Source organism: Symphodus melops (genome assembly GCF_947650265.1).
Source record: "Symphodus melops genome assembly, chromosome: 4".
Lineage (NCBI taxonomy): Eukaryota > Metazoa > Chordata > Actinopteri > Labriformes > Labridae > Symphodus > Symphodus melops.
Window position 1 is genome coordinate 15,580,275 of NC_136694.1, and position 24,470 is coordinate 15,604,744.

Genomic DNA, 24,470 nt, shown 5'->3' on the forward strand with positions numbered 1-24,470 from the left:
CTAAGTTGCTGTAAATAGTCAAAAAGGTAGTTTATTGCTGATCATCTGAAATTAAAATAAGCCTTGAATATACTTTTTGTTCTGGCAGAGTTTAGCCAACAGAAACTCAAGCATCGGATAAAGTTATTTCCTTAAATTGTAAAAAATCTAAATGATGCATTTAAATTTACATTATTTTGGCTGTCATAGAAAAGGATAGGCAGCTTTCAACGGATGGCTCTACAAAAATAACTTCAATTTGGTGCTTTTTAACGCTTTTTTTCCCCACACCATGTTGGAGGAGGGGATGACAATAATGAACTATGACAAATGTAATGTAACATGTAATGTAAACTGTCTCCAGAGACCAGAGACAGTTTAGTTTGAAAATGAAATATCCATCGATTGTGTTGTCAAACTAAAACAGAAGTCTTTTATCATTTCTTGAAGACATTGAGCTACAGAAGCATAAAACCGTCACTAGGTGGTGCTAGTGCGGCTCATCTGCTTTGTGAGGGTCAACAATGAGTCCGTCATCACCTCCAATGAGCTCCAGTTGCTTCTGAAACAGGAACACAGATTTAGCTTGACATTGTCTCAAAGAATGAACAGGACTTTTAGACAGTAATTATTAAACTTGAATTGATGAGGGGGGAAAACAATAGACAGATAGGCACTCATTCTACACTGACACAAAAAACACATTACAATTCAAAAAGCAAAACATAGAAAACTTCGACAGACAGATCGATCGATCACGTATGTATTTTAGTACCAAGAATTACAGCAACAAAAAATATTTCACACACACACACACACTAGGAGGAGCTCCAGATTTTCCAGTTCCTGTCACTGTGAGACAAAGCATCATTCATCTTACCCTGATCAACGAAGAAATGACACAATCACATGTGGTAACAGATCATTTTATTTAAAAAAAGAGTTGTTTTTTGTATGGATGCAGACATGTTCAGTTTAAATACAATCTAAAATTAATCTTTTATATATTTATATTTTTATAATACTTGGAGTGGACTACTTTTAAAACAATTTGCATCTAGCAACAATTCTAACAACAATGTAGCAATTAGCACGGCAGCTACGACAAAAGCTTATTGTGGAGTTTTACAAATACACAACACAAACAATAAAACAGACATATTTGCAAACGTCGGGTCTGTGTCAGCTCCTCATAAATAATGTAAATCCAACAACTATGAACAAGGAGAAAAAGCTCCAACATCATACACCTCTTCTCCATTAGTTCTCTGGTCACCTGCGTTCCTTATAAATACATGAAAAATATTTTCCTTATCGGGGTCACACACAGGTTAGTTTTTCTGGAGTGTTTTCAGTTTGAGTCCTCGAGGCTGCTGCTTTTCTGCTCCGAGCCACAGTTACAGAGCCGGACCATGATGCTTTGTAGGCCGGGCTCTACTATTCCAAGCATGGGCCTCAGGGAAGGGTCTCCGTTCCAGCAGGCCTCCATCAGCTGCCAGCATTCCTCATCGAAAGAAGGCAACCGCTCAGGTCTGGCTCCTGCAGACAACATGGACAATAGTGAGACACAAAGACACTCACAGCTCTAACAAATGGAAGTGTCTCCTCAGACACTAAGACCTTGTTCACACAGCACATCCAAATCAGATTTTTAGCACATCCAGATTGTATGTAGTTTGGTTTTATTGCCAGTCTGGACACAAAAAGCCACATGAGATCTGATTTTCCCAAATTTGATTCAAACCACATCCAGAGGTGGTTTCAAATGCGAATCAAAACTCATTCGTACAGATCTGACTCAATCTGAACGTCTCGGTCGCTTCAATGTGTCTTCTGCGTCACTCTGAACATGACACCATCGACAGTAACAACAATGTAGATCCGGCAAGCCGGAAGTTCACTTTGGTCAGTGGAAAAAAAACAGCGAAAATAAAAACAAACGTGTAGAAAAACAAGCCCGCGGACAGACTGCTCCACAAGACTGTTTGTGTCAGAAATAGACATCCTTCTCTGTCATTCATTTTGCTGTAGTATTTCAACGGCGTAACCTGTTACCATAGAAATCAATGTGGATAAGACCACATCAATACGGAAAGTTCGATCAGATGTGGTCACTTGCAATTTGTAATGTGGACAGTCAGTCACTCAGCTAGGTCAGATTCTGATTGGATTGGGAGGTAGTCTAAACAAAGCCTAACAGTGTGAGAGGTTGGAAAATGCTTTGTTAGGTTTTAAATATGCATACATCGACCTCAGGTGTGCTTGATGTTGTGATTTAGCACTTCCCTCATAGAGACTAAAGTCATGCTGCTTTCACACCTGGTTTAAACTAAAACTAGTTCATCTTCATGTTTGGTTTATTTTCACTGTAAAGCTTCAGCTGCTATTTCAACCTGCCAGATGACTCACTCCCACACTAACTGCTCATGGTGTGACAGAATACAGACTCACCACAGACAGTTTTGATAGTTGGTAAGTAAAAAAAGGTGTTGTATCAGCAGGAATCTTGAAATATCATGTGATAATAGAAGGGTTAAAAATGTAATTCATATATTTAAATCTTAATGTCGTAAAACGCCATAATATGACCACAACACCACATAAATTAAAGTTTGTTTGATGCATATAGAAGAGTGGAATCTGGACTTACGTCAGAGTCCCTGTAACATTTGATATATAAGCTTCACTTTTTTAGCCTAATTCTGCAAATATGTTTAACTTTTTACTGAATGATTTAATTGATCTGGGTTATAAAAAGCAGTTGAAAACACTTTCTTATTGTTTCTTTGAAATATACCAAGTGAAAGAAATATGGTTATATTATGGTAAAAGTTATCTATTTCATTGTCGTGCATGTTTTTAATTATTTACAACATAGTTGTGACTGATAAGTCATTATCACTTCAAATCATATCAACATTTTAAGTCATTTGCATATTATTTACCTACACTTCCACCCTATGATGCCTAATGACATCCCCAAAACTATCCAATCAGTGATTTACCAGGCAGTCTATATAGCAGCCTGCTAACAGTTGTTGCTTCATGCAAACGTGATAATCTACGCTGAGTATATTAACAGTTTGTTCACCTTTTTTCACATTGTTCCAGAGCTGATCCTTACTGGAGCATTTCTCAAAGGCTTCTGGGAGTTTCACTGAGCCGGTGCAGAGGTACCAGAAAAGGATCCCAAAGGCGTAAACATCCACAGAGTTATCATACTTCCCTGAAAGGAAAGGTTCACAATGGAGAGGAGGATTTAAAGAGACTGGTATACAGTATACCTGCATAGGTGATGTGCTGAGACGTGTGTATAAACGTAAATGTTAATGTGACACACTTTTTGAATCACAAGTAACTCGACAGTTGTGATTATTTAGAAGCTTCTTTGAGGTGAAATTATAAACCATGCACATTGGTTCAGCAATCACACCTGTAAACAGCTCTGGAGCCATGTGGATCGGGGTTCCAACAATGCTGCCAGACATCATGGCTTCTGGTTTACAGAAGCCTAGGTCTGTGATCTTGGCCCGATTTTGTTTGTCCAACTGGAAAAGAAATAAGGTTTTGGATTAGAAATACACTGTTTTAGAAATACACATTTACCTGATGGCTTGATGATACTTCAAACATTTTTTTTTTTCGAACATGAAAATGTTTAAGACCGCAAATCTTAAACCAGGTTTGCATTCAACGTTTGTGTGAGCTACACGTTGCATAAAGATTCATATATAGTCAAGCGGGTCACAAAAACACAAATAAACTGACCTCGGATTTTAGCTTATTCAGTAAATTACCATCGGCCCAATAGCAAAGTTTTTCAAAGTACGAAGACCTTTAAGTTTGTAGAACTTACCAGAACATTTTTTAGTTTTATGTCTCTGTGCAAGAGCCCTTGACTATGCAGGAAGCGAATCCCCTCAACCACATCCAGTGCAATCTGAAGTCTCTCCCTCAGTGATAATCCGGCCTGGTATAGACAGAAAGAGCAAAGGGGACTTGACTGAAGGTGTGTGTGTGATTAAGATGGAAGATAACAGTGTGTAACCTTTCAAAAACAATTACAGTTTTTCTTTAACTTTCTTATTATTATTCTACACTGCATCATCAAGGCACCTTTAAACCTGTGTAGAGGTCTCTATGCAGTCGCTCCATGATGAGCAGCACAGCGATGCTGGAGCCGCTCCCATAGGTGTGATCAATCACGGAACCATGAAGGTCAACAAGCCGCTCATGTTTAGGCAAAGTCCTGAAGTGACACATGTGCAACAAGGAGAAGAGGGGAATACGACATATCACTGACCGGAATATGAATGCACTTTAGTTATAACCATTGGTCCACATCAGTATGGTCTTAATAGTTTTGCTGCATTCCTCATAAGTATGGCAGTCAGAGCAGATGAGCATTAATCAAATGTCTTTAATGTGTGCAAAGAAAAGCCTCGAGGCTTCAACAGGCAACTCTTTTATAAGTACAGTAGGTGGCGTTAACCCGTCACATCAATAATGCTGCATCTAAGAGGGGTGATCAGAGATTTTCAAAGGACACCACCAAGTCAGTCTGATTGTGCCCTAAAATGCACAAGCAGCTATGATGTGTGTTTTTTACCTACTACAGTTTGGGGTGAAGAATTTGTTTCAAACTTTGAGCAAACAGAATGCTGTGTGGAAAATATCGGCGCAGTTGAGTGTTGATTCACTTCTTCTAGCACACCTTGTGTAGTGAAACTCCAGAGCCAGGTCATTCCAGTGTTTATCGTCGGGCGGCACCACAGACTTTAAGGCACATGGGTAGTGTCCTCCCCAGCTGTCACACAAGTACACAACTCCATATTGGCCCCTCCCCAACTCTCGCCCCAGCTTCGGTTTGCCTGTCAACGACAAATACATTCCTTATTTTACCACCAAGTAGAAAAAAAACACAGGTTGCAGAGTAAAAATCAAATCGTGTGGATATTGTAATCATGGTGAGGTTTTGACTTTTTCTGAACTTTTGTAACAGCAGTTGAAGCAGTTAGTAGTGTCCCCCCCCCCCCCCCCTGAAAAAAAACATGTTCTCAGGGTTTCTCTTGTGTAGAAAAGTGTAGCAGTCCTTTAATGTTTGAGCTTCATGGTGCAGAAAGATTGATCGTGTTATGCTGTTTTTAAAGAAACATTTGATAAAATATGCATCTTCTTTTAAAAACACACATTACAATGCAATGTCAATCTGTTTGCAAAGCTTGAACTCGCACAATGTCTGAGCTCGATTTAAACGGATAAAGCTGGTTTGGCGATGACTCACCGTGCAGCAGAACATCCCTGAGGGAGCGGCTCTCCAGGGACAAGCGGGCCAGTCGAGGGGCGTGGTCCTTCCTCACACGCAACCACAGGTCCTCGGTACGCTCCAGACGCCCCGTGTGCCCTTCCTCCAGCTAGAGACACCAACACATGACAAAGCATCTCATGGTTAGCATTAAGAGCAGCTGCTAAATCGCTGGTTTTAATTGTTTACAGCAATGACATTTTTTTTTTTTTTAACTAAAACAAAACTTCTAATGGTTAAAGAAGACTCTAATGTAATAGTGGTACCAAACCCACAGAGGAATATAAACTGTCACTTAGAAAACACAACTTTATAACTAACTTTATTATATAATGTAACTTTGTGCAGCATTGATTTGGAGCGGCAGTCATAAAGGTAATATTTCCCTCTGAGATGTCGGGATATGGAAGTGTCAAGCAGAATGACACGTTATCTCATTGTAAGTATTAAGTACCAGAAAACTGTACTCGAGTAAACGTACTGCAACACTCTGATGTTCTTGTCTTTGATGCCTTCGAAGCGTCTAGGGTTCATCTTTGGTTTAATCCTGATAAATTCAATGTTGACATCTTTTCTTGAACCTCAGGATTTAAAAGGACGACAGAGGACTACCCATCTCATGTTCTCAGAGACTACAGGTCAGCTGTCATGACCTGACCGACACAAACTTACTCCTATATTTGTCTCATGTTTCTTAACCAGAGGTCGACAGTAAATAATCCTCATATATACAAAGCATGGGGGCGGCTGTCATTACTTTTCTCCAGCCTCTGACGGGAGCATGACAGCTAAAGTTTGGAGACCTATGGTTCATGTGAATGTTTTCATAGAGTCGCTCCATTGGGTTAGCTCACATCACCTCTGTTTACTCTGCTGAAGGTGGAGCTTTTAGAGAAAACATTACAACAGATATATTGTAAAGTTACTGACTAGTCTCCTTTGGACAGAGTGTCCTCTTTATGATTAATTGGTCATGAAAAACAGTCCGAGAGTTCATTTATTAATCCTTTTTGGAGTATTGATGGCATGTTTATCCTTTGCTGTCTTCAGTTCTTTCACTCTGATTTCTTAATCTTTTTAATAATTGTTTTCCATTATTAGTACTTCTTCTTTGGTTAGTTGCTGTATAATAATGAGTGCTACATTGCTCCATATAACTAATGTGAAGCAAATTACAATAATCAATGGGATGGATAAAAAACAAGCACTTTTTAATTCTATTTGATTTTCATGTTGGCAACAGACAGACATTAGGTTTCATAATGGAACTCTGAACTGTCATTCAATTAAAAAGAAAACACTATGGCTGTTTTTGAAAGTAGTAGTGCGTACTGATTTGACCAAAAAGCAGTGTGCCGACAAATGTGAGATCCACAGTATGCCAAAAGTACCCTGAAGTTTTACTGGTCAGGAAAATCCTTCACAGTATGCATCAGACTGGTCTTCCTCACATACTGTTTCCCACAATTCCAAGCGCCAGTTCAGAGATCAAACTTATGGAGAGCAATGGCTATTAGTCAGCGTTTGCGATAGCTGGGGTCTTGTTTGGTTGGGCCTAGCAAACGGAAAAATAACCATTGACTGGCAGTAATACTGCATACTACTATCAAACGTAGTACGTGTGGTAGCTTTGAAAACAGCTGATGAATCTGTAACAGAATCGTTGTGTTTGGTTAGAGCTGCTGGTCAGTTCCATCGCTGCAAGATCTGACAGCTGCCTTTGAGACAAAAAAAAAAGAAATCTGCTCTTCTCAATATACACCACCATCACTGCAAGGATTTCATCAGGTTTTGATGATATTCTAAATTGATGAAAGATTGCCACCTTCAATTCAACCAATCACAGACTGAGCTCATAAACAACCATAAATCACTATCCAGTTGGATCAAACAAATCCATGCCAACAGACTGTCTACAACCTTTGTTGTCATGACCGATGAGTGACCAGATAATCTTTATTGTTCACATGACCTCCAGTGCCCCGTCGTGTCGACTTGCCCTGCACAACAACGAGCACTTCTCAGTAGCCTCTGTCGTATACCTCCATGTTAACCACTCTTGCATGCCCTCCGTCATTAAGTTATTAGAGGTAGCAATAAAGCAGCATGAAACAGCCTGGGTCGCGACAGAGCATCGCCACCGGTCCAAGTTTAAGTAACCCATGTGTTCTTAGTTACCCGTGTTTTGTCTGTCATTTACTAAATAGCTTACAGGCTGGCAATCAAGTTTTTGTTCTTATTAAAGGCTCTTGCCAGAACAAGTGTTGGATATATTAGTGTGCGCAGATGATTTACAGCAAAAGCTATGAATTGGGATGTCTAACTTTTCATATATGGAGGCCGGCCTTAAATCAGAATCTCTTATGTGCAGCGACACACTGAGCCAAACGGGTTGAAACAAGAGCTGAATACTTGGATACTCCACCAGCTCACTATTATGCAACAAACGTCATACAGTGCAACATGGGTGACCTTACAAAGTCCTTAGAGTCTTTGACAATTCTGTTCAGGTCAGAAAAAGGTCCCTGCTTCTAACAAGGTCAACTTTCCACTGGTAATACTCCCTGCTTAACGTTTCATATCAGCTCATTCATATCAAACTGCACACCGGCATACGGCAGGACTGTCAATCAGTCATGGACACTTCTTGTGACGGTGGTATTTCCAACAGCAAAGTGACAGAATCGTTCAGTGTGGGTTTTTTTGTGTTTGCGTTTTTGGCTCGTTTCTAATTGCACTCTGCATTGCTATGTGATATAAATGACCTAACAAAATTAGAAGGTTTCTGACTATTAAAACCCCTTCGGACCCTGCGTCCATTGGAATGGACATGACATATTTCTGTCTCTAAACCAATAAATACTCTGTAATTGGATGAGGTCAGCACTGCTGGTTACTAACTGGGTCCTGATTATCCAATCACAATCATGTCCTGACTTTGAGCATGCTCTGAGAGAGTGTCAGACCTCTGACAAGACAAGCATGGTGAAGCAGCTCCAGAGAGGGAAGCGCAAGTGCCCATTTTCAGTCAAAAATATACATTTATGTTCATGCTGGCCAAAAAAACTTTCTGTCAGTATAATTTTAACTGTTACAAGTAATAATATATGAAGTTATTTTGAACATATATCATGTATTTAATTTAGAGGATTTTTTCAAAGTCTGATGTCCATTGCAATGGACAGCAGTAGTTGGGCGAGTTAAGCTAACACCCAAATGTTAGGTGTTAGAATATAAAGAAAAAGCATACTTGTATGCTTTTCATTGGTAAAGCATGATGCCATGGTTCAGTTATTCATAATTATGCAATTTTTAATATATATTTTTTGTACATAATGTTCTTGTAGAGCAGGGGTATCCAACCCTGGTCCTCAAGGGCTACTATCCTGCATGTTTTAGATGTCTCTCTCTTCCAACACACCTGATTCAAATGATTATCTCGTCATCAAGCTCTGCAGAAGCCTGATAATGATCCTGATCATTTGAATCAGGTGTGTTGGAAGAGGGAGACATCTAAAACATGCAGGATAGTAGCCCTCGAGGACCAGGGTTGGATACCTCTGTTGTAGAGTATAAAGTCAAAGAATTCCTTGAACGTCTAGTAAGGAGGGTGCCCCATGCTGTCAGATGGTTTGTTAGATAGCTGGGGGTGGCTCTGCAGGACTGTCTCCCAGGTGTGGGAAAGTTGGTATGTTCCTTCATCCCGGTTTGCAGTCCTTGGTGCCCGTTTTCACCGTCTCTTTGATCCATCGGTGGAACTTTTTGCTTTCTGTCCATATGACCTTGGCTGCATCCCAGTCCATTAGGTGGTTCTCTCTCTTGCAGTGGTCTGAAATGGCTGATTTCAGATTCTCCTGCATTACTTTCATTCAAGAATGATAGGCTACTGATGACTCAAGAATGAAAGCAATGCAGGGGAATCTGAAATCAGCCATTTCAGACCACTGCAAGAGGGAAAATTCATCCCGGTTTGCGAAAGGTCATAGCAACTTTCCCCACACCTGTGACACAGTCCTGCAGAGCCACCCCCAGCTGTCTAACAAACCATCAGACAGCAGGGGGCAACCCCCCCCCCATCCCATCATGATCATGTCAGGTGGGATGATCATGTGACACCCCCGATGAAGGCTGCAGTAGCCGAAACTGGTCAGGTAACAATTTCACCTTCCTGGCCTTTAAAAACAAACATAAGATTATTCATTAGGCTTCACACACCGAAACCACTTCAAAACTGCACGAAAATTAAAATACATGAAATATCCACAAGCTGATGTCTTCTCCAGCATAAGTTCCAGTTCCTAGTATTTTAAAGTAAAAAAACTATGTTATCAGCCTCCTATAAAAAGTATGGTGTTGTATGGTATGTGTTAGAAGTTCAATTATATTTATGAGATTTTACGCCCATATTGTCGTGGCGTCCATTGGAATGGACATGAAAAAATTCTTATAAAAAAATGAGTTGGCCAAAAAAAATTTTTTCTACTTTGTTTTTATGTTGGAAGGGAGTCAGAATCATGTTATAAATTTTTTTTTTGCCCAGCAGAAAAAATGCGGGTCTGAAGGGGTTAAAGCACTGATCATGCAGAATATCCCCCAACACCGCCTCCTCTTCGAGACAGAGATACATAAATCAGAGCATTTGTGAAGGCATGGACATGAAGTCAGTGATTTGACCCACACTGCCTGTCATGTGCCTATCATCATCAGAGCAATTTGACTGAAAATGATTTGTCAGGGGCTTTAAAGAGGGAGTCACAGTTATTTTCACACTGGGGCTTAAAAGGCAAAACAGTTCAAATAAAGTGGAATAAATATCTGAACAGGGCCTAAGAGCAGAGGTTTCACTGAGCTGTCTCTCAAGTCCACTGAAAGATGCCTGACTTAAATTCAGAATCATTTTATACAAGGAAATCCCTTATTGAATAGTGACTAACACACAGCCAACATGTAAAGTAGATGAAAAATATGTTCGAACTTTTTGCTGAATGTAAAATGTGTATAAAACGGTTATTCTTCACGATTAAATAAGTTTACTGTTGCTTCTTTTATATGTATTAAGAAGTAAGAACAGCTCGTGCTCATGCTTACAAGTAGATGCAGAACATTAGTTTTAAATTATTTATCCCTTTGAAGGGGGCTGCTTCCTTTCCTAATGGCTTGAAAGGTGTTGCTGGGGGATTACCCAATCTTTGAAGGGGGCTGCTACCCAATCTAATCTTTTAATTTGACACCTACTGCTGGATTGATGGTACTAAGACTTTGAATTGCCCCCCGGAGACAAATACAGTTTTTTTAAAATTGAATTGAGACTAGATAGCCTTAAAGTATTGTGGTCTGTGAAAGAGGTCAACACATGTAGAACAGGTCACAGTACTTCAGGAAAGGCAGTAAGTTAGAGCAAGAGATGAGGAAATAAATAGAAAGGCAGCAAAGAAAAGAAAGTTCACCTGGCGCAGAGATGCTGCAAAGGCCTCATGAGAGCTGTTGAGACGTGTCCTGAACTGGGAGCAGATGCTTCTGGCCAGTTTGGCAGCACTGAGACTTTCAATGGCATCCTGTGCCACTTTACGCTTCCACTCTAAAGTGATTGACGGAGGGTTCACAAAGGTTATCCTGTGGATTATCTAGGAGCAGGACAAAGAGTATGAACACTCCTCTGGAAGTCTGGAGCAATGTGAAACTCTTGCGGTCGAATTTGTTCAGTACTGACCTGTTTGATTTGCTCCCAGAAAAGTCTTGTGACAGAAGATCCAGAATGAAAGGTGACCTCCACATGATAGGCAGCATTTAATAACTGGGACAGAAAAGAGGACGAGTAAACTTTGATGGAAATGTTCAGTTACAGAGAAACATCTACAAGTTGAGAGATTTCTGGCACTGAGGTTAAAAAAGGTTAATGAGCAGGGCGTACTATTACTTAAGTTTGACTTACAAAAATAGCTTTGATTTTTGTTTTTATAAGAATCTCTTTGATACCCTGTTGTACTTGTTTTGGTTCGTTAAAACAAAAACATGTTTTAGAGAAGTGTCCACATTTTATTGACTGGGGTGGCCCAACTGAGGAACTGATTTCTGCAGGGGTGGCCTAAAGTGTTATGAGGGCACAAACACACACACATCAATAATTAATGCTGACTAACTTCACCTGTCATATCTTGTTATCCACAAGATAATTGCAATGCATGAAAAATATTGTCTCAGCATTATTTCATAATTATTCTCCTACAATGACTAAAAAAAATGAGATTTATGTTTAAAGAAACGTGTTAAATTACTAAAAAAGTGCATGCAGATTTCAACTCCTGCAAAGTGTCTAACTTGCATGACTTTGCATAAAAGCCCTAACACAAATCCTGTTTCTGACAAGGCAAACAGCCAATCACAGATTAGGATTTTTAGGATTTCGGCCAGCTGAGGTGGCCGATCAGCCAACCCACCCCTTTTTAGGTTGACTACTTTATCTAAATAAATAGAACATAAATAATTAATCTCCCAGTATTTAAACTGTTCTGATGATCGTACTTCGGACATTTACACATCAGCAAACATGACACACTTCATACACATGCCTACCTGTTTGAGGTGATTGGAGGTGATGTTGTGCACAGAATAGTCGATGTGAGACTTCTCCAGACTGTTGAGACAGCGCTCGAGAGTCCCCACAAAGCTTTCCCTCAGATAGTCCACGGAGCTGATCAGCTTGTTGGCCACGGCCTGGTTCAAACGAACCACGATCAACTCCTGGATCTGGTGGATGCAAGATTTGATGTCTTTGGACGTCACAGGCTCTCCGTTTGTTGTTACAATGATGTCTGCGGATGAAAGCAAAAATCATTTTATAGTGTATGTGAGGAACCACCATGGAGGAACGAATGATGTATTCATGATTTCAGACAGTAGAGTGAAAATGCCGGTTAGTGTTTAACATGATTTATTTGTGCGTGGAAAAAAAAGGGACATTTTACATTATGGGAATAAAATGTTTAAAAGACAAATGTTAGTCTATACTTCTTTAACATCTGCAGGTCTCTTTGCAGTCAGAGAACATTTCCCTGTGGTAGATTTGCCCACCACAGCAAGCTACATATAGTACTACATAGTAATAAAAAGGTAACTATTAGCAATGACAACACAGACTGCCTTCATATGTTTTGGCAAAGTTGCCTCATCCTTTTATGTGTTTCATACATTACAAATCTAGATTGTTTTATTGCTTTGTGCAACTTTGTCTATCCAGGCTTGAAAATAGAAATTAGACATGAAGATTTGAATTTTTCACGACGTTATCGTCCACATATTTCATCTGGAAGGAGAAGCTGGTGATTCTGATAGATTTGAAGGGGTACACAGTAATGTTTCGAGTAACACCGAATGTAAACAGAAACATTGTTTCCAAATGAGAAAATCCTCTTGACACCTTTAATCCTTAAAGTCACAACTAGTTCCACATTGCCAGAATTATCTCCACATTCTGTTTGCACAATCCAAGAGCAGGCGTTAAGTCTGTTTAAAAACTGTTTCCATACAGCGAACTTCCTGTATGATTAGTGAAGTCCAGAAAAAGAGAAACACACTAAACATACTTTTTGGAGAAAGCTCATGAAGAACGGCAGGAAGGAAGCAGAACGCAATAACCAATGAAAGGCGCTCAACAGCTGCATGCAATGGTTGAGTCAGAAGGAGCAAAACTTTGTGGGCAGATTGTGAAATGCAGCTGGCACAGCGGTGTCTGCTACTGCAGTCAACACACAAGAAAAGAAATCAGGCTTACAGGATGCCGATAACGATGAACAATGATCTGTCAGATGTGTTGAGTTACATACATCTGACACATCATTGAACCAAGGAGAAAAGGTCATAGTGAAAAGAATCAGGCCAGACTACAGTCCTGATACCACAAGTCCAATAACTTGTTGAATAAAAAGGAATAATAAAGAGAGATTCATTCCTTCGTTCAATCGTTTGAAAATGTAGTAAAATAAACAAAACACACGTGGTTATTACTGTGAAATTGATTCTTACTTCCTGGAGTCTAAAATAAAACGTAACTGTCGGGTCTTCTTCTCTTTTTTTGTCCATTGTTGTTGAAGATGCATTTATTTTCAGTGTAAAATCCAGGAATGTTTTTTTTTTAAATAACAGTTGATTCATTTACACAACTTTATTGCTCGGTTGCTTTTTAGTTTAAAAAAAAAATCCAATTTCAACTGACCTTTAAATGTGTCTTTTGACAAAAGAAAAATAAACTGTCAACTAATATCTACAGTATGTCACAAATGACAAGATGATCATAAAAAAACTGTAGCCTTTTCACAACAAACAAGTAAATCCAAATGCTGAAAAATCACAGCTGTTTGCTTTTAAGTAGTGCTGGAAGATGCTGTATATCGTGAAGCTCGATTCTATCGATATTTTATAAATGCTGGATATGGAGAGGCCAAGAATTTCCAGCATACAAATTCCTTCTGGAAGAAATCCCAGAATCAGTTGGTAAAACGGCAGTATGTTGTTGTAAATAATGCTGCATTTAGGCGCTGCTCGTGTGGTCCAAGTTTCGGAGAACAACTTCCCAACTTGGAGAAATCTTATAGTCAAAAGTAACATTTGAGTTAAAGGTTGCTGTGCAGTACGTGCATGAATATAAAGTGTGTTAACGTGAACAAAACCGACTTGAGCAGGCGTCTCATCTGCATTTTACAACTCAGAATCTCTTTTTTCCCCGATACCGCATGAATGCACCAAAAGTCCTCTCCTTCAGCGGGAGTGTGGTGCAATGCTGTGCATTCTGGGAGTTGTTGTCTTGAGACATGAGACAAAAATACAATTTCGGCTTTTTCTCTGTCAAAAAGGCACCAACTTGAAAGTTGATGTCACATTTCTACTACATATATGACCCAATTTCACTCCAGACTCATGATTCAATGGGTGAAGTATTCTTTTAATATGATAAATATTGAGTCATATCAAATGTTAACGTTAGGCAAAAAAATATCCTGATATCAAATTTAGGCCATACCGCCCAGCACTACTTTGAAGTCATAATTTAAAGCATGTGACATGACACAACATCACTTAACACTGTATGAAAGAAGCTTTGTTTTCTTGTCCTGAGGCCCACAGCAGCAAAGTCAACGTCACAGAAATGTATGAACCGTCTCCACTGGCCCGAGGCCACACATGACAATAATATAACAACTGAGAATGTCAAATATGACCTCTCCAATATCCGTTACAATCACGTGACTACAATTATACACACAAAAGAGGTTATTGAAATTAAACCTAAGGGTCAGATTCTCAACAGGTTAATCTAGAGTTAATCTACGTCACCATGGAAACGAGTTATAATAAAAGACCGGAATTTTAAGTTTAAATATTTCTACACCAAGTCTATTTTTAATCGTGTCTTATATGAAACACCTTCAAAAAAAGGTCAACCCTGCTCGCCTTTCACAACCTTTCACCAGAACCCTGAATCACTAACCTGTAAACTCAAGGTTAGCAGCATCCTCCAGCAGCTGCTCCTTCATGCTGCTGAGAGTCTCCACAATCATGTCTTTCATCTCTTCCTGTTTGCGGTTTGCGATGGCCATGAGGGAGATGAAGAGTTCACCCTCTTTTTCTCGGGTGTACTCCAGCCTGCGGGGAGTTATCTGCAGATCCCTTTGCATGTCAAAGGCCTGCATGAGAGTGACAAACGTAAGTTATAGATCTAATAATTGTTTTTGTTTTGCTTTTTTGTCAGGGGCATATTGGGTCAAAGAAGACTGGGAGCAAACTGTGTATTGGGAAGAAAAGTGATCATATACTGTACACAGTGAGGAACACTAACTCCTCTCACCTGGTTAATGAAAAGATCTAGACACCGACAATGAAGCCCATTGAGCAAGTTTGCAGCCTCCACCTGCTGGTTTTGAAGAACTTGTCGAGTAAAAGGCACCAGTAACCGATGCAGTCTTTCAAAAGCTTCACCCAGCATACTCTGGGGCTTGGCACCCGGGGCAGACACCTGTGAGGGGGCGCCACAGGAGCAGTTTCCTGTGGGGCTATTGAGGAAACCGAGGGAGAGGAGCTGCTTATGAAGGGGCGTCTTTTCCCTCTCCCTCTCCCTCTCCCTCTCTTTCTCAGCGCGACGATCTGGAGCGGGCGAAGCGGCTGGAATAGTCTCAGGGATACGAACAAAACAGATGGGAAAGCAAAGCATTTCTTTGACCTTCCAGAGCTCAGCCACCTGCTCCGTGCTTAAGGAGTCCTGGTTGATGGCATAGAGTATGATGGGGGTCACGTTGCGGGTGCAGTCTTCCAGCGCCTCTTCTATCGGTTGAACACTTGGACAAGGCACCACCATGACCTTTGCTTCCTGAAGGCAAACATCAGGAAAAAAAAAAGAAAAACTGTGAATAACTCCAATGAAAAACAAGACAAACAGAGGGATACAACTGCATTTAGTTGCCTTTTTTTGCTACCACAAAAACACAACAATGGATCAAATAAATATTCCCAAAATGCAAGCTGTTCTTGTGTTGACAACCTGTCATTAGATTTCTTCAACCGCCTTTAACTCTACAGACTTTGATGGCATCTTCAGGCCGCTGCTCTGGTTCCACTTCACACTACTTTACTGGTCGTGTGGGTTAGCCAGGTATTTTTCACAAAAGAGTTCAAGTAGACGTGAAAATACGACTACAAGGGACGGCAAGCCACCACCAAAACTTGCTACATTCAAATGGTAAACGGTAAAGCTTGTATAACACACTTACACCAGAGGTCACACCTACACATTTACACACTGATGGCAGAGGCTGCTGTGTGAAGTGACCGTCACTATTAGCTAATCACTTTCATTGACTGCTGCTGATGAAGCAGCCGTAGAAATTTGGGATTAAGTGTCTTGCCCAAGGACACATTGGACATGTGACTACAGGAGCTGAGAATGAAACCTCCAACCAATCCAGGTTTTTCATTTTTAAAAATGCTAGTTGCATGCACGTCTTTATTAAAATGGTTGCACATTTCAGGAACTTGCCTGACTTTTGTGTTTTTGTTTCGCCCAAGTTTCAAGGGCGGAGAAAATCATTCACTCTAAAGATTAAAACTTATTTAGAGCAAAATGAGGTCAAACTTGTTAGATTAATTTCCAGCTATGTTCCATGTCACCTCCCGGCTCTGTAGTTTTATACCTCAGTGTGTGTCTGTTGAATGTAGATTTCCTTTCCCAGCCTCTTCCTAAGAAAAGCACGACTCTGTTTTAAGAGTAGTCGTGGCAGCTGCTCTGGTTACAAAACAAAAAGTTACTTTGTGAACGTTTATGTTTTCAACGAAATGAAAAGCCATTTCATAGCTGCCAGTTAGCACAATTTCCGATTGACTAGATCCAGTTTTATTCAGCCCAATAATTTAACATTTTAATTAGTAAAAGTAATGTAACTCTATCAGGCTACTGGGCTTAGAAATCCAAAAGACTTCATTTTGCTTAATTTCTGCTGAATGCTGATGTAGTTGAATGAATGTTTACACTAATAAAATATAAATGTGAAAAAATGAACATATAGCATTGGCAGCTCACAGCTTCTTTTCATTTGCGTGAAGTGTCAAAAGAGTTATTGTTCATTAAAAGAAACATACAAGAAGAAAATGTCTGCTATGGAACTTTTTAAAGAACCTACAGACCTTAATGTTGTGAAATGTACATATTCTATCTGTTTCATCAACATGTTTGATGTGACTAGTCAATTACAACTTTCACTTAAAAGTCTTAAAAGTTAAACCATGACCTACTTAACCCTTGATTTAAATAAATATATATAAAAATATCTAACAAACATACTCGTCCCACAGAGGGCCTGAGAGACCATAACTCGGGGCGAAAGACCGTCAGAGAAAAAGAGGCAGATAAACGAGTCACAGAGACAACAAAAGAGACAGTCAGTCCTGTCTCCAAGAAACAAGAGCTGAAGCCATCTGAGCAGCCTCTTTGGAACAAAGATGGCCTGCAAACATTTGTTCACAGCCAATCAAAATCAATACTATGTTTATATTCTCATTTATATCAGCTCTCCATAGATGAGCTGTCAAGAAAATCTCTATGGCTATTTGAAATTTGCTGTTTTGTTTTGCACAGTTACCGTGACGACAGCGTAAGAAATGAAAGGGTCTTGTAGCACTGGTGTAAAAGCATATCTAACAGCACACCTCAAAAGAATTCAAGAATCATGATGATATTTAAGCTATGACTTTCTTATAGCTTCTATGATCTCCTTGGCTATATGGTTTCCTTTATGTCCTCTGAGGTGGGGAAAACTTGAGTAACCTCGACGGTGAGGAGACGGTTAATTAGCAAGTTGGTTTGTCATTTGTCGGCTCCTGAAACAAGTGGCTGTGATAATGAGAAGGCTGTGTGAATACCACAGAGAGCAGAGAGATTTGGTGCCTTCATTTACTCCACCCAACACGTGTGAAGCTCTCATTCAGTCACTGCTTAAGCTTTTTGTCAAACCTTTGGTTTAGAGGCCGGCTCATAGATGGATAGAGTATTTTTTAAATGGAGAGATCATTATTTTTGTGTGTGTGTGTACACACACACACACACACACACACACACATATATCTATATCTATCTATATATATATATATAGATATATATATATAGATAGATATAGATATAGATATATGTGTATTGTAGTAGATATTTCCCTTTTCTTTTGTCTGTGAGGGAACACATTTCAGAATAATCTTTGCTACTTTTCCTTCTTTATGATTGAGTTTGTTTAATATCTTACAAGCAGAACCTGGCCAATAAATCCCCACTAACTTCTTCTGGAGTGTAAAAAGTTGTTGACCCAAATAAGGGATTGCTGAATGATCCCATAGCTTTTACTCACACGTGACATTAAACAGGAGTGTAAAACGCTTTACTTCCGGCCCTGATAGTTTTCCTTCAGACTTTAATCGATTACACTTCTCTGCTTATCAGGTAAGACCTGTAACCATCTTGAACAGAATAACAGGATTCATGCAAATTCAATTTCCTGACTTTAAAAACACAGCAACACACGAAGCTGACGTCATACAAAAAAAAACTCTAATCAAAGTTCCCACCAAGTTTTTATTCAACACTAACGGAATTTGACACATGCATCTTTGTCTTAAGCACACACTTGATTTTTATGATTATAATGTGTGGCAACATTAGGACAACACATCGGATCAAGACGTTGCCATCTAGCTTTCCCACACAGCTCAGACGAATGAACGTTTAGGCTTTGAAAAGTCAAAGCAACAAAAGTTTCTGGTAACGAGACAAATGACCGGTGTCCCAGAATTCAGTCGTAACCATGGAAACTTTATTTCAGCAAAGGGTTTGGGATTTTAAATATGACCTAGTCATGTGAATTGCACCAGACCAGTGGCATTACGTAAGGGGGCTGGGCGGGTGGGCTGTCCTCAAGCAGAACTAGGCCTGGTTTCTGGGGCTGCAATGCTCACTAAGGGGCCCGGGTCTAAAGGATTAGAGACTAATTTCCGAGTCACACATAATAAGGAATGAGTACAGTCCTTACACCACACTTCATCAATTCACTCCCAACACAAGACATTGAGATGTTCAGGTTTTTAACTGGTTGGAGACCAGCATGACAGCACCAAAGTGCCCAACAACTCTTTATTTTCCGCAAAACTTTAGGCAGAACCTGTAAATCTGTATTTAAAAATGGAAGAAACGTGACTGGTAAAGAATGCATTGTAGCATAAATCAGTGAAACCCTGTACAGCACAGGAAATAATCAGCTCTGCTCAGTAATCTATTTGTGAGAAAAGCTTGTGTACGTGTGAACGCAGGCTATTTAGAGGGAAATGCCACCACACAAAAAGTAAACATAGTAAGGGTCCGGCATTCGGATTCATCTCGAGGGGATGTTCATCATGTCGGCAGAAATATGCCCACACTGATTTAGTGGCTATGTAACCAGGCAACAATGATGGTGGGAAATGTGGGATCCCAATAACTTCTTCTGAATGCATCAATATTGATATTTATCCTGCTATTAACGTGCATCCTGATGGTTACACGGGACCTTTTCTGTAATAAAGTTAATTGAAACCAGGAAAAACACTAAAAAAAGAAAGGTGTTTGACTTTATAAAATGTGTCTCTCCGTCACTATTTAACAGACAGAGCTTGTCAGGTGGATTCTGACGGCCGAGCTGTCATCAACATTAGCTCAGCTTTTCTGAGGGAAGCAGCTTGTTTTCAGGGCAGGATTCTGTTTTTGGTTCATCCTCCACCAGATGTCTACTCGGAGTCAAATATTCACATGTTATAGTCTTCGATGCATAACTACTCCATAATAACTTACATACAAAGATTTTTATTTTTTTATTTTTTTTTTTAAAAGGAGTTAAAAGTTTCGGGCCAATGTCTCTCTGACACTCTTATACAGAAAAAATATGTCCAATAAGATCTCATATCATAATAGTGACACCATGTTATCATTTTGTTCCCATGCTCAATAACTGAATTGTAATGTCATCACCTTTAGTTCTTGGTGAAAAGCAATCTGATGATAGTCACTTTCACCTACACTTTAGTGGCTCTCCTTTTTTCCCCTCATACTAGAAACATCCACTTCAATACCACAACGATGGTTTCAACTTAAATCCATAAACCTAACACACTCTCCAGTAAATATTGTGTTCCTCTCACAACATTAAAGGCGGTATTTATTTCTATTTAAAACTGAGATTATTTAGACAACTTAGGTAAAGACAAAAAAACAAAACCGTTTTAAATGAAAAATGTGAGTTTCTCTAAGACTCATCATGCATGACTGCTAGAGAGGCTAACAGCTGAGCTGCTTCTTTTTAGGGGGGGGACCCCTTTAGTGTGCTGAGCTAAGGCTCAAAAGAAAACATACAGCACAAACACAGTGTTAAGAGAATACAGCTATATTATTACAATAGATTGCTTTTTGCATTGCTATTAGCAAACACTTAGGCCTTGGTATCAGGAGCGGTATCTGAAAAGAACAAGAGAATTTCTCTACCTGAAGCAGTGGGTGATGCAGGGTGATCTCCAGCTCTGCTAGCCTGTGGGCTGGGTCCTCACATTCCTCATGGATCTCCAGGTCTTCCCGAGGAACCGTATCCCATCGGCCACAGTTAGCTGCCAGCTGGTGTACCAGCTCATACTGGCCAGGCAGTGCCAGGCTGAGCCTTGTCTGTCTTCCATGGGTGAAACACAGCTTCCGCCTCTTACAGACAGAGCCCTGAACTCCCTCACAAGCCTCTCCGGCCTCAGGGCCCAGTGGCAATAACCTCTCCCCCAGAAGGCAGTTGAGTAGCTGGTAGCGGGCAGCACAGTCCTGGCCCAACACCAGGATGTACGGGACAGCACCAACAGTGCTGCGTAGGAACTCTTCCTCATGACTTGGGAAAGAAATGCAGCTAAGCTGACCTGAGGGAACAGACAAAAAGTTGAATACATAAATCAACAAAAGTGTTTCCTGGAATTTGCGAGATTTTTGGGAGTTGTTGGAAAGTATAGATTGAGTACCCAGAGAAACACTATTCCTGGTATCTGAGAGAAACATCTACAACATACAAGAAATTCTTGTTTTATGCTATATGAAAAAATGTGATGCATCACCTTGGGCTATAATACCCTGAGCTTGCACTTAGATGGGGAGAGAACAAAGAAGAACCATTTCAACACAAGATATAAGACCTAATCCTCAATGATGCTGAGTCACAGTCCCTGCTACTTACATAACTAAGACAGCAGCTACAGCCTGTTGGATATTTAGTATGCAGTGCATTTCTTTTTTTAAACACTTTGTTTTATTCTCACTCTTATTTAGCACTCCTCACTTGTGAACCAAACATGATGCATTGGAATTTCACAAGGAGCTGTAATGAGCTGAGCATCAGTGGATAGACCATGCAAAAACAGAGAGTCAGTGCAGACATAACTGCAAATTGTCTTATTAAATAATAGATGTAACGCTATTTTGGGAACTTTTCCGGCTCATGTGATGGACAATTTAGTCCTGGTACTAAAGCCTTAGATCAAACTTATTAGCAGGTGAAGACAAGTCATTGCTGTTCATTATAATACTGAGTATAGCATCACTCAATGTTTAAACATTAACTTGGGAATTTGTGGAGTGGAATTTTTTTTTTTTTTAATTTATAATCATGAATATCAAGTTTCATTTTTTAAAGCTGGACATAAGGCAAGGCAGACACCTATAGACATATTATGTAAAATGGAAGAATGAGTGTCTCAGCGAGTTTCTAAATGCAGAAATCTCAGCATACTTGGTGCACTTAGTCTGCTCATGCTTTTAAAGGGGGGGGGATTAATCTCTTTGGCTTTCCCTAACCCTATTTCATGCATTTTTCAGTCTAGGTTTGGTGGAGAAATCACTTAGCAGGAAACATTTCTGAGACCATTCTTTGTTTCTCTATAGGATTAACATGGTAATGGATGTATTCCTATGGATACCAGTTTTATTGGAAACCATTTAAGGTGCTTTTAACATGCAAAACATTTGGGACATTCATGTGCACAGGTGGAAGTGTTGAGATGTTGTTGCTGCATGTTTTTTTTTTTCAAACCTACCTGCCTCCAGAGAAAACGTATCCGAGCTCACGGTTGATGCACAAGCATTGCTGTAGTTTTGCCTTATTTCCCGGAAGAAAGCATTAGTCTCTTTCAAGTTCTTCTTCAGCTGTATCGTGTGCTTGTTGTAGCTGTTAAATATCCTTGTCAGTTCCCGAGCCAAAGGAGTGGTTTTTTGTTGAACATTTCCCTCCATTGTCAACAGTTTTGGGACAACTGTGTTCTCCTTGAAGTGATGGTTAAGCAGGTGCAAATATCTTAAATGTGTCGTCTTGTTTAACTATCAGTCCTGATTATCACTCCTTCTGAGAGCTAGTTAGGATTCATGGTTTTCCCCTTCACCTTCCAGGCTGTCATAAACAAAACCTTTGCTCCTTACTTTCACTTTTTTAAAGTCAAGTGGTGCTGCAACACACCAGTCCCTTCGGTGTTTCGTGTCATTCACTAAAAGCTGGACTTTTGACTCTTGCTGTTTTTAAAGAAGACCAGCTTTAACGCCTTGCCTCGAGCGTCAGATAAACGCAGGCTCGAGGCAAACTGCAGAAATTAGCTGAACAACCGCTATTCAGCGTTTTTCAACACGACCAACCGAGTTACCCTCTGCATACTGAGAAGTGTCCCAAAGAACAACAGAAAAACCAAGAACAACAATCTTACATTGACGACTAAAGGCGCTAGCTGGTGTAATGTGGTTAGCTGTTGTAGTCCAGAAAGCGTTAGCCCGGCTAGCCTGAAGGCATCTCCAGCCCGTCCTCGCGCCGGCCTGGCACAACAGACATTTCACTTCACGAGTCCAGAGTTCACTTTCACATCCATATAGCTCCGTGTTTTAAAAATAAGGCCCCAGCTAAGAAAGCTACCTCTAAAATGACCGCGACCTAAACAACGCTGTTGTTGTTGTTTTTTTCCCTGAGTAAACTCCGTAGGGAAAATCCCCGATCTTCCTAAAGTGGTTGCGGGCCGGAGGACAAACTTGCGGACATCTTCCACTTTGTGTGAGAGAGAGAGGGACGACCACGAAGCCCACAGTCTTTTCTTTCAGGAGAGCAGCTGGAGGAGTGAGGCGATGCAAGGTGTGTACGCACCAAATCTCAAAGCTGGGACCAGGCAGTCAAATCAGTGCAAAACAGAAAGTCGACATGAAACCGAAGTTTAGGGAGAGGAAAGGGCGGGGTCCGCGGTGACGCAATGCAATCTGGGAAATGTTGGAATATCAGCATCCGAAGGCATCCAATGATAATAACAACAACAAATAACAAAAAATAATAATAACATTTCAGATGCAGAAAGGTCTTTAAAGCTTTTCTTTTCCTGGGTGTCTTTTTTTGACTCTATTCAATTATTTAAAAAATTCATTATTCTATGATGTAGATTATGTTCCTTTAAGTTATTCTTTAACAAATTAAAAAGAAAACAAGAGAGAGCATATGAGAACATGATGAGGACCTACAAAAAGGTAAATGAACTAGTGTTTTAATAACTGAAAGAAGGGACAAACCTGAAATAGTTTTAATTTTTTTTTACCAAATATAAAGCAGCTGTGATATTTAAACATGATAGCTAACTATACACTGATTTTGTTTTCTATTGAATTTAGAGAATTTAAATCCTACGATCAGTTTCAGATTGAATTTACTTTTTCTTCATTATACGTGATTATTAATTTCAGTGTTTCAACATGAATATAATATCCACAGTACATTTCTTGACAGAACCTTGGCAATAGACTATTAAATGTCTCAAGTTGGCTTACCATGTACAGTGAAGGAGATGGTGGGGTTTTTCCCTTAACCTTTTTAACCTGTTTTCGTACATGCATTCAGATTTTCCCAGTGTGGTTTTTTCACACAGCTTCAAGTTGTCTTCCCCGTCAGATGAGGGAGGGACGGTAGAGGGGGCACATGACCCCAACTTTACTATGAATATTTAGTTAGGGACTGGCAGGAAGAAGTATGGGTGAAAAATGCAGCTGTTTCTCTTCACCCAGAATAATTCAGGACATTTTTAGGAGTTTTCCGTTTCTCTAAAAACTATTTTTTAATGAGATTATATCAACTCACTTGTGCACTTTTTGGGTGCCACATTGTGCAAATGTTTAAGGGTGCTTATTTGTTTATTTTTGTGTTTACAGTTGATATTTAATGGTATACCTTTGTACGAAGAGACCACAGTTTACTGAAGTAAAATTCATTGAACCTGGCCTATGAAGCTAAATCAATTCTGATGTCTCTATTTTATTTCACAATCCGACAAATTGTAAAGGAAGTTTAGAGGGAAACAATATATAATCCGTTTTTGACACAATGATGATGCTCCATCCTAATGAGTCCACTGGCGGGCATGCTGAATAATATAATTAAATGGATTAGCTGTGGGTGAATAACTTTCACCCCAAGTGTAAAAAAAAATCCTATCTGCTTTTCTAAATAATAATAATAAATAATAATGGATTTATAGTGACAATCTTATTTGATTCGTGATGTGTCTGCTGTATGGCCAGAAAGAATTTTCAGATTTTCATGGTGGTGTGTTTTTTTTACACTATTCTCATAATATTTGAGGACTGTTC

At 39.7% G+C, this 24,470-nt stretch overlaps 1 protein-coding gene across 2 annotated transcripts; it reads right to left on the bottom strand.

Annotated features, from left to right (window-relative positions):
- Positions 1 to 889: 889 nt before the first annotated feature.
- Positions 890 to 23,099, bottom strand: dstyk (dual serine/threonine and tyrosine protein kinase). Of its 2 annotated transcripts, none has more exons than XM_079342580.1 (14): positions 21,902 to 23,098; positions 20,325 to 20,734; positions 15,126 to 15,644; positions 14,769 to 14,964; positions 11,858 to 12,096; positions 10,995 to 11,078; positions 10,732 to 10,908; positions 5,264 to 5,393; positions 4,694 to 4,850; positions 4,096 to 4,228; positions 3,836 to 3,949; positions 3,413 to 3,527; positions 3,071 to 3,205; positions 890 to 1,518 (listed from the first exon to the last, which is right to left on the bottom strand). In XM_079342580.1, the coding sequence occupies exons 1-14, from the start codon at positions 22,095 to 22,097 to the stop codon at positions 1,331 to 1,333; spliced, it is 2,793 nt and encodes a 930-aa protein (XP_079198706.1). In that variant the 5' UTR covers positions 22,098 to 23,098; the 3' UTR covers positions 890 to 1,330. The 2 variants fall into 2 exon arrangements, with proteins under 2 accessions (XP_079198706.1, XP_079198707.1); XM_079342581.1 differs by lacking the exon at positions 890 to 1,518 and adding an exon at positions 2,699 to 2,749 and having other exon boundaries at positions 3,033 to 3,205; positions 21,902 to 23,099.
- Positions 23,100 to 24,470: the final 1,371 nt, after the last annotated feature.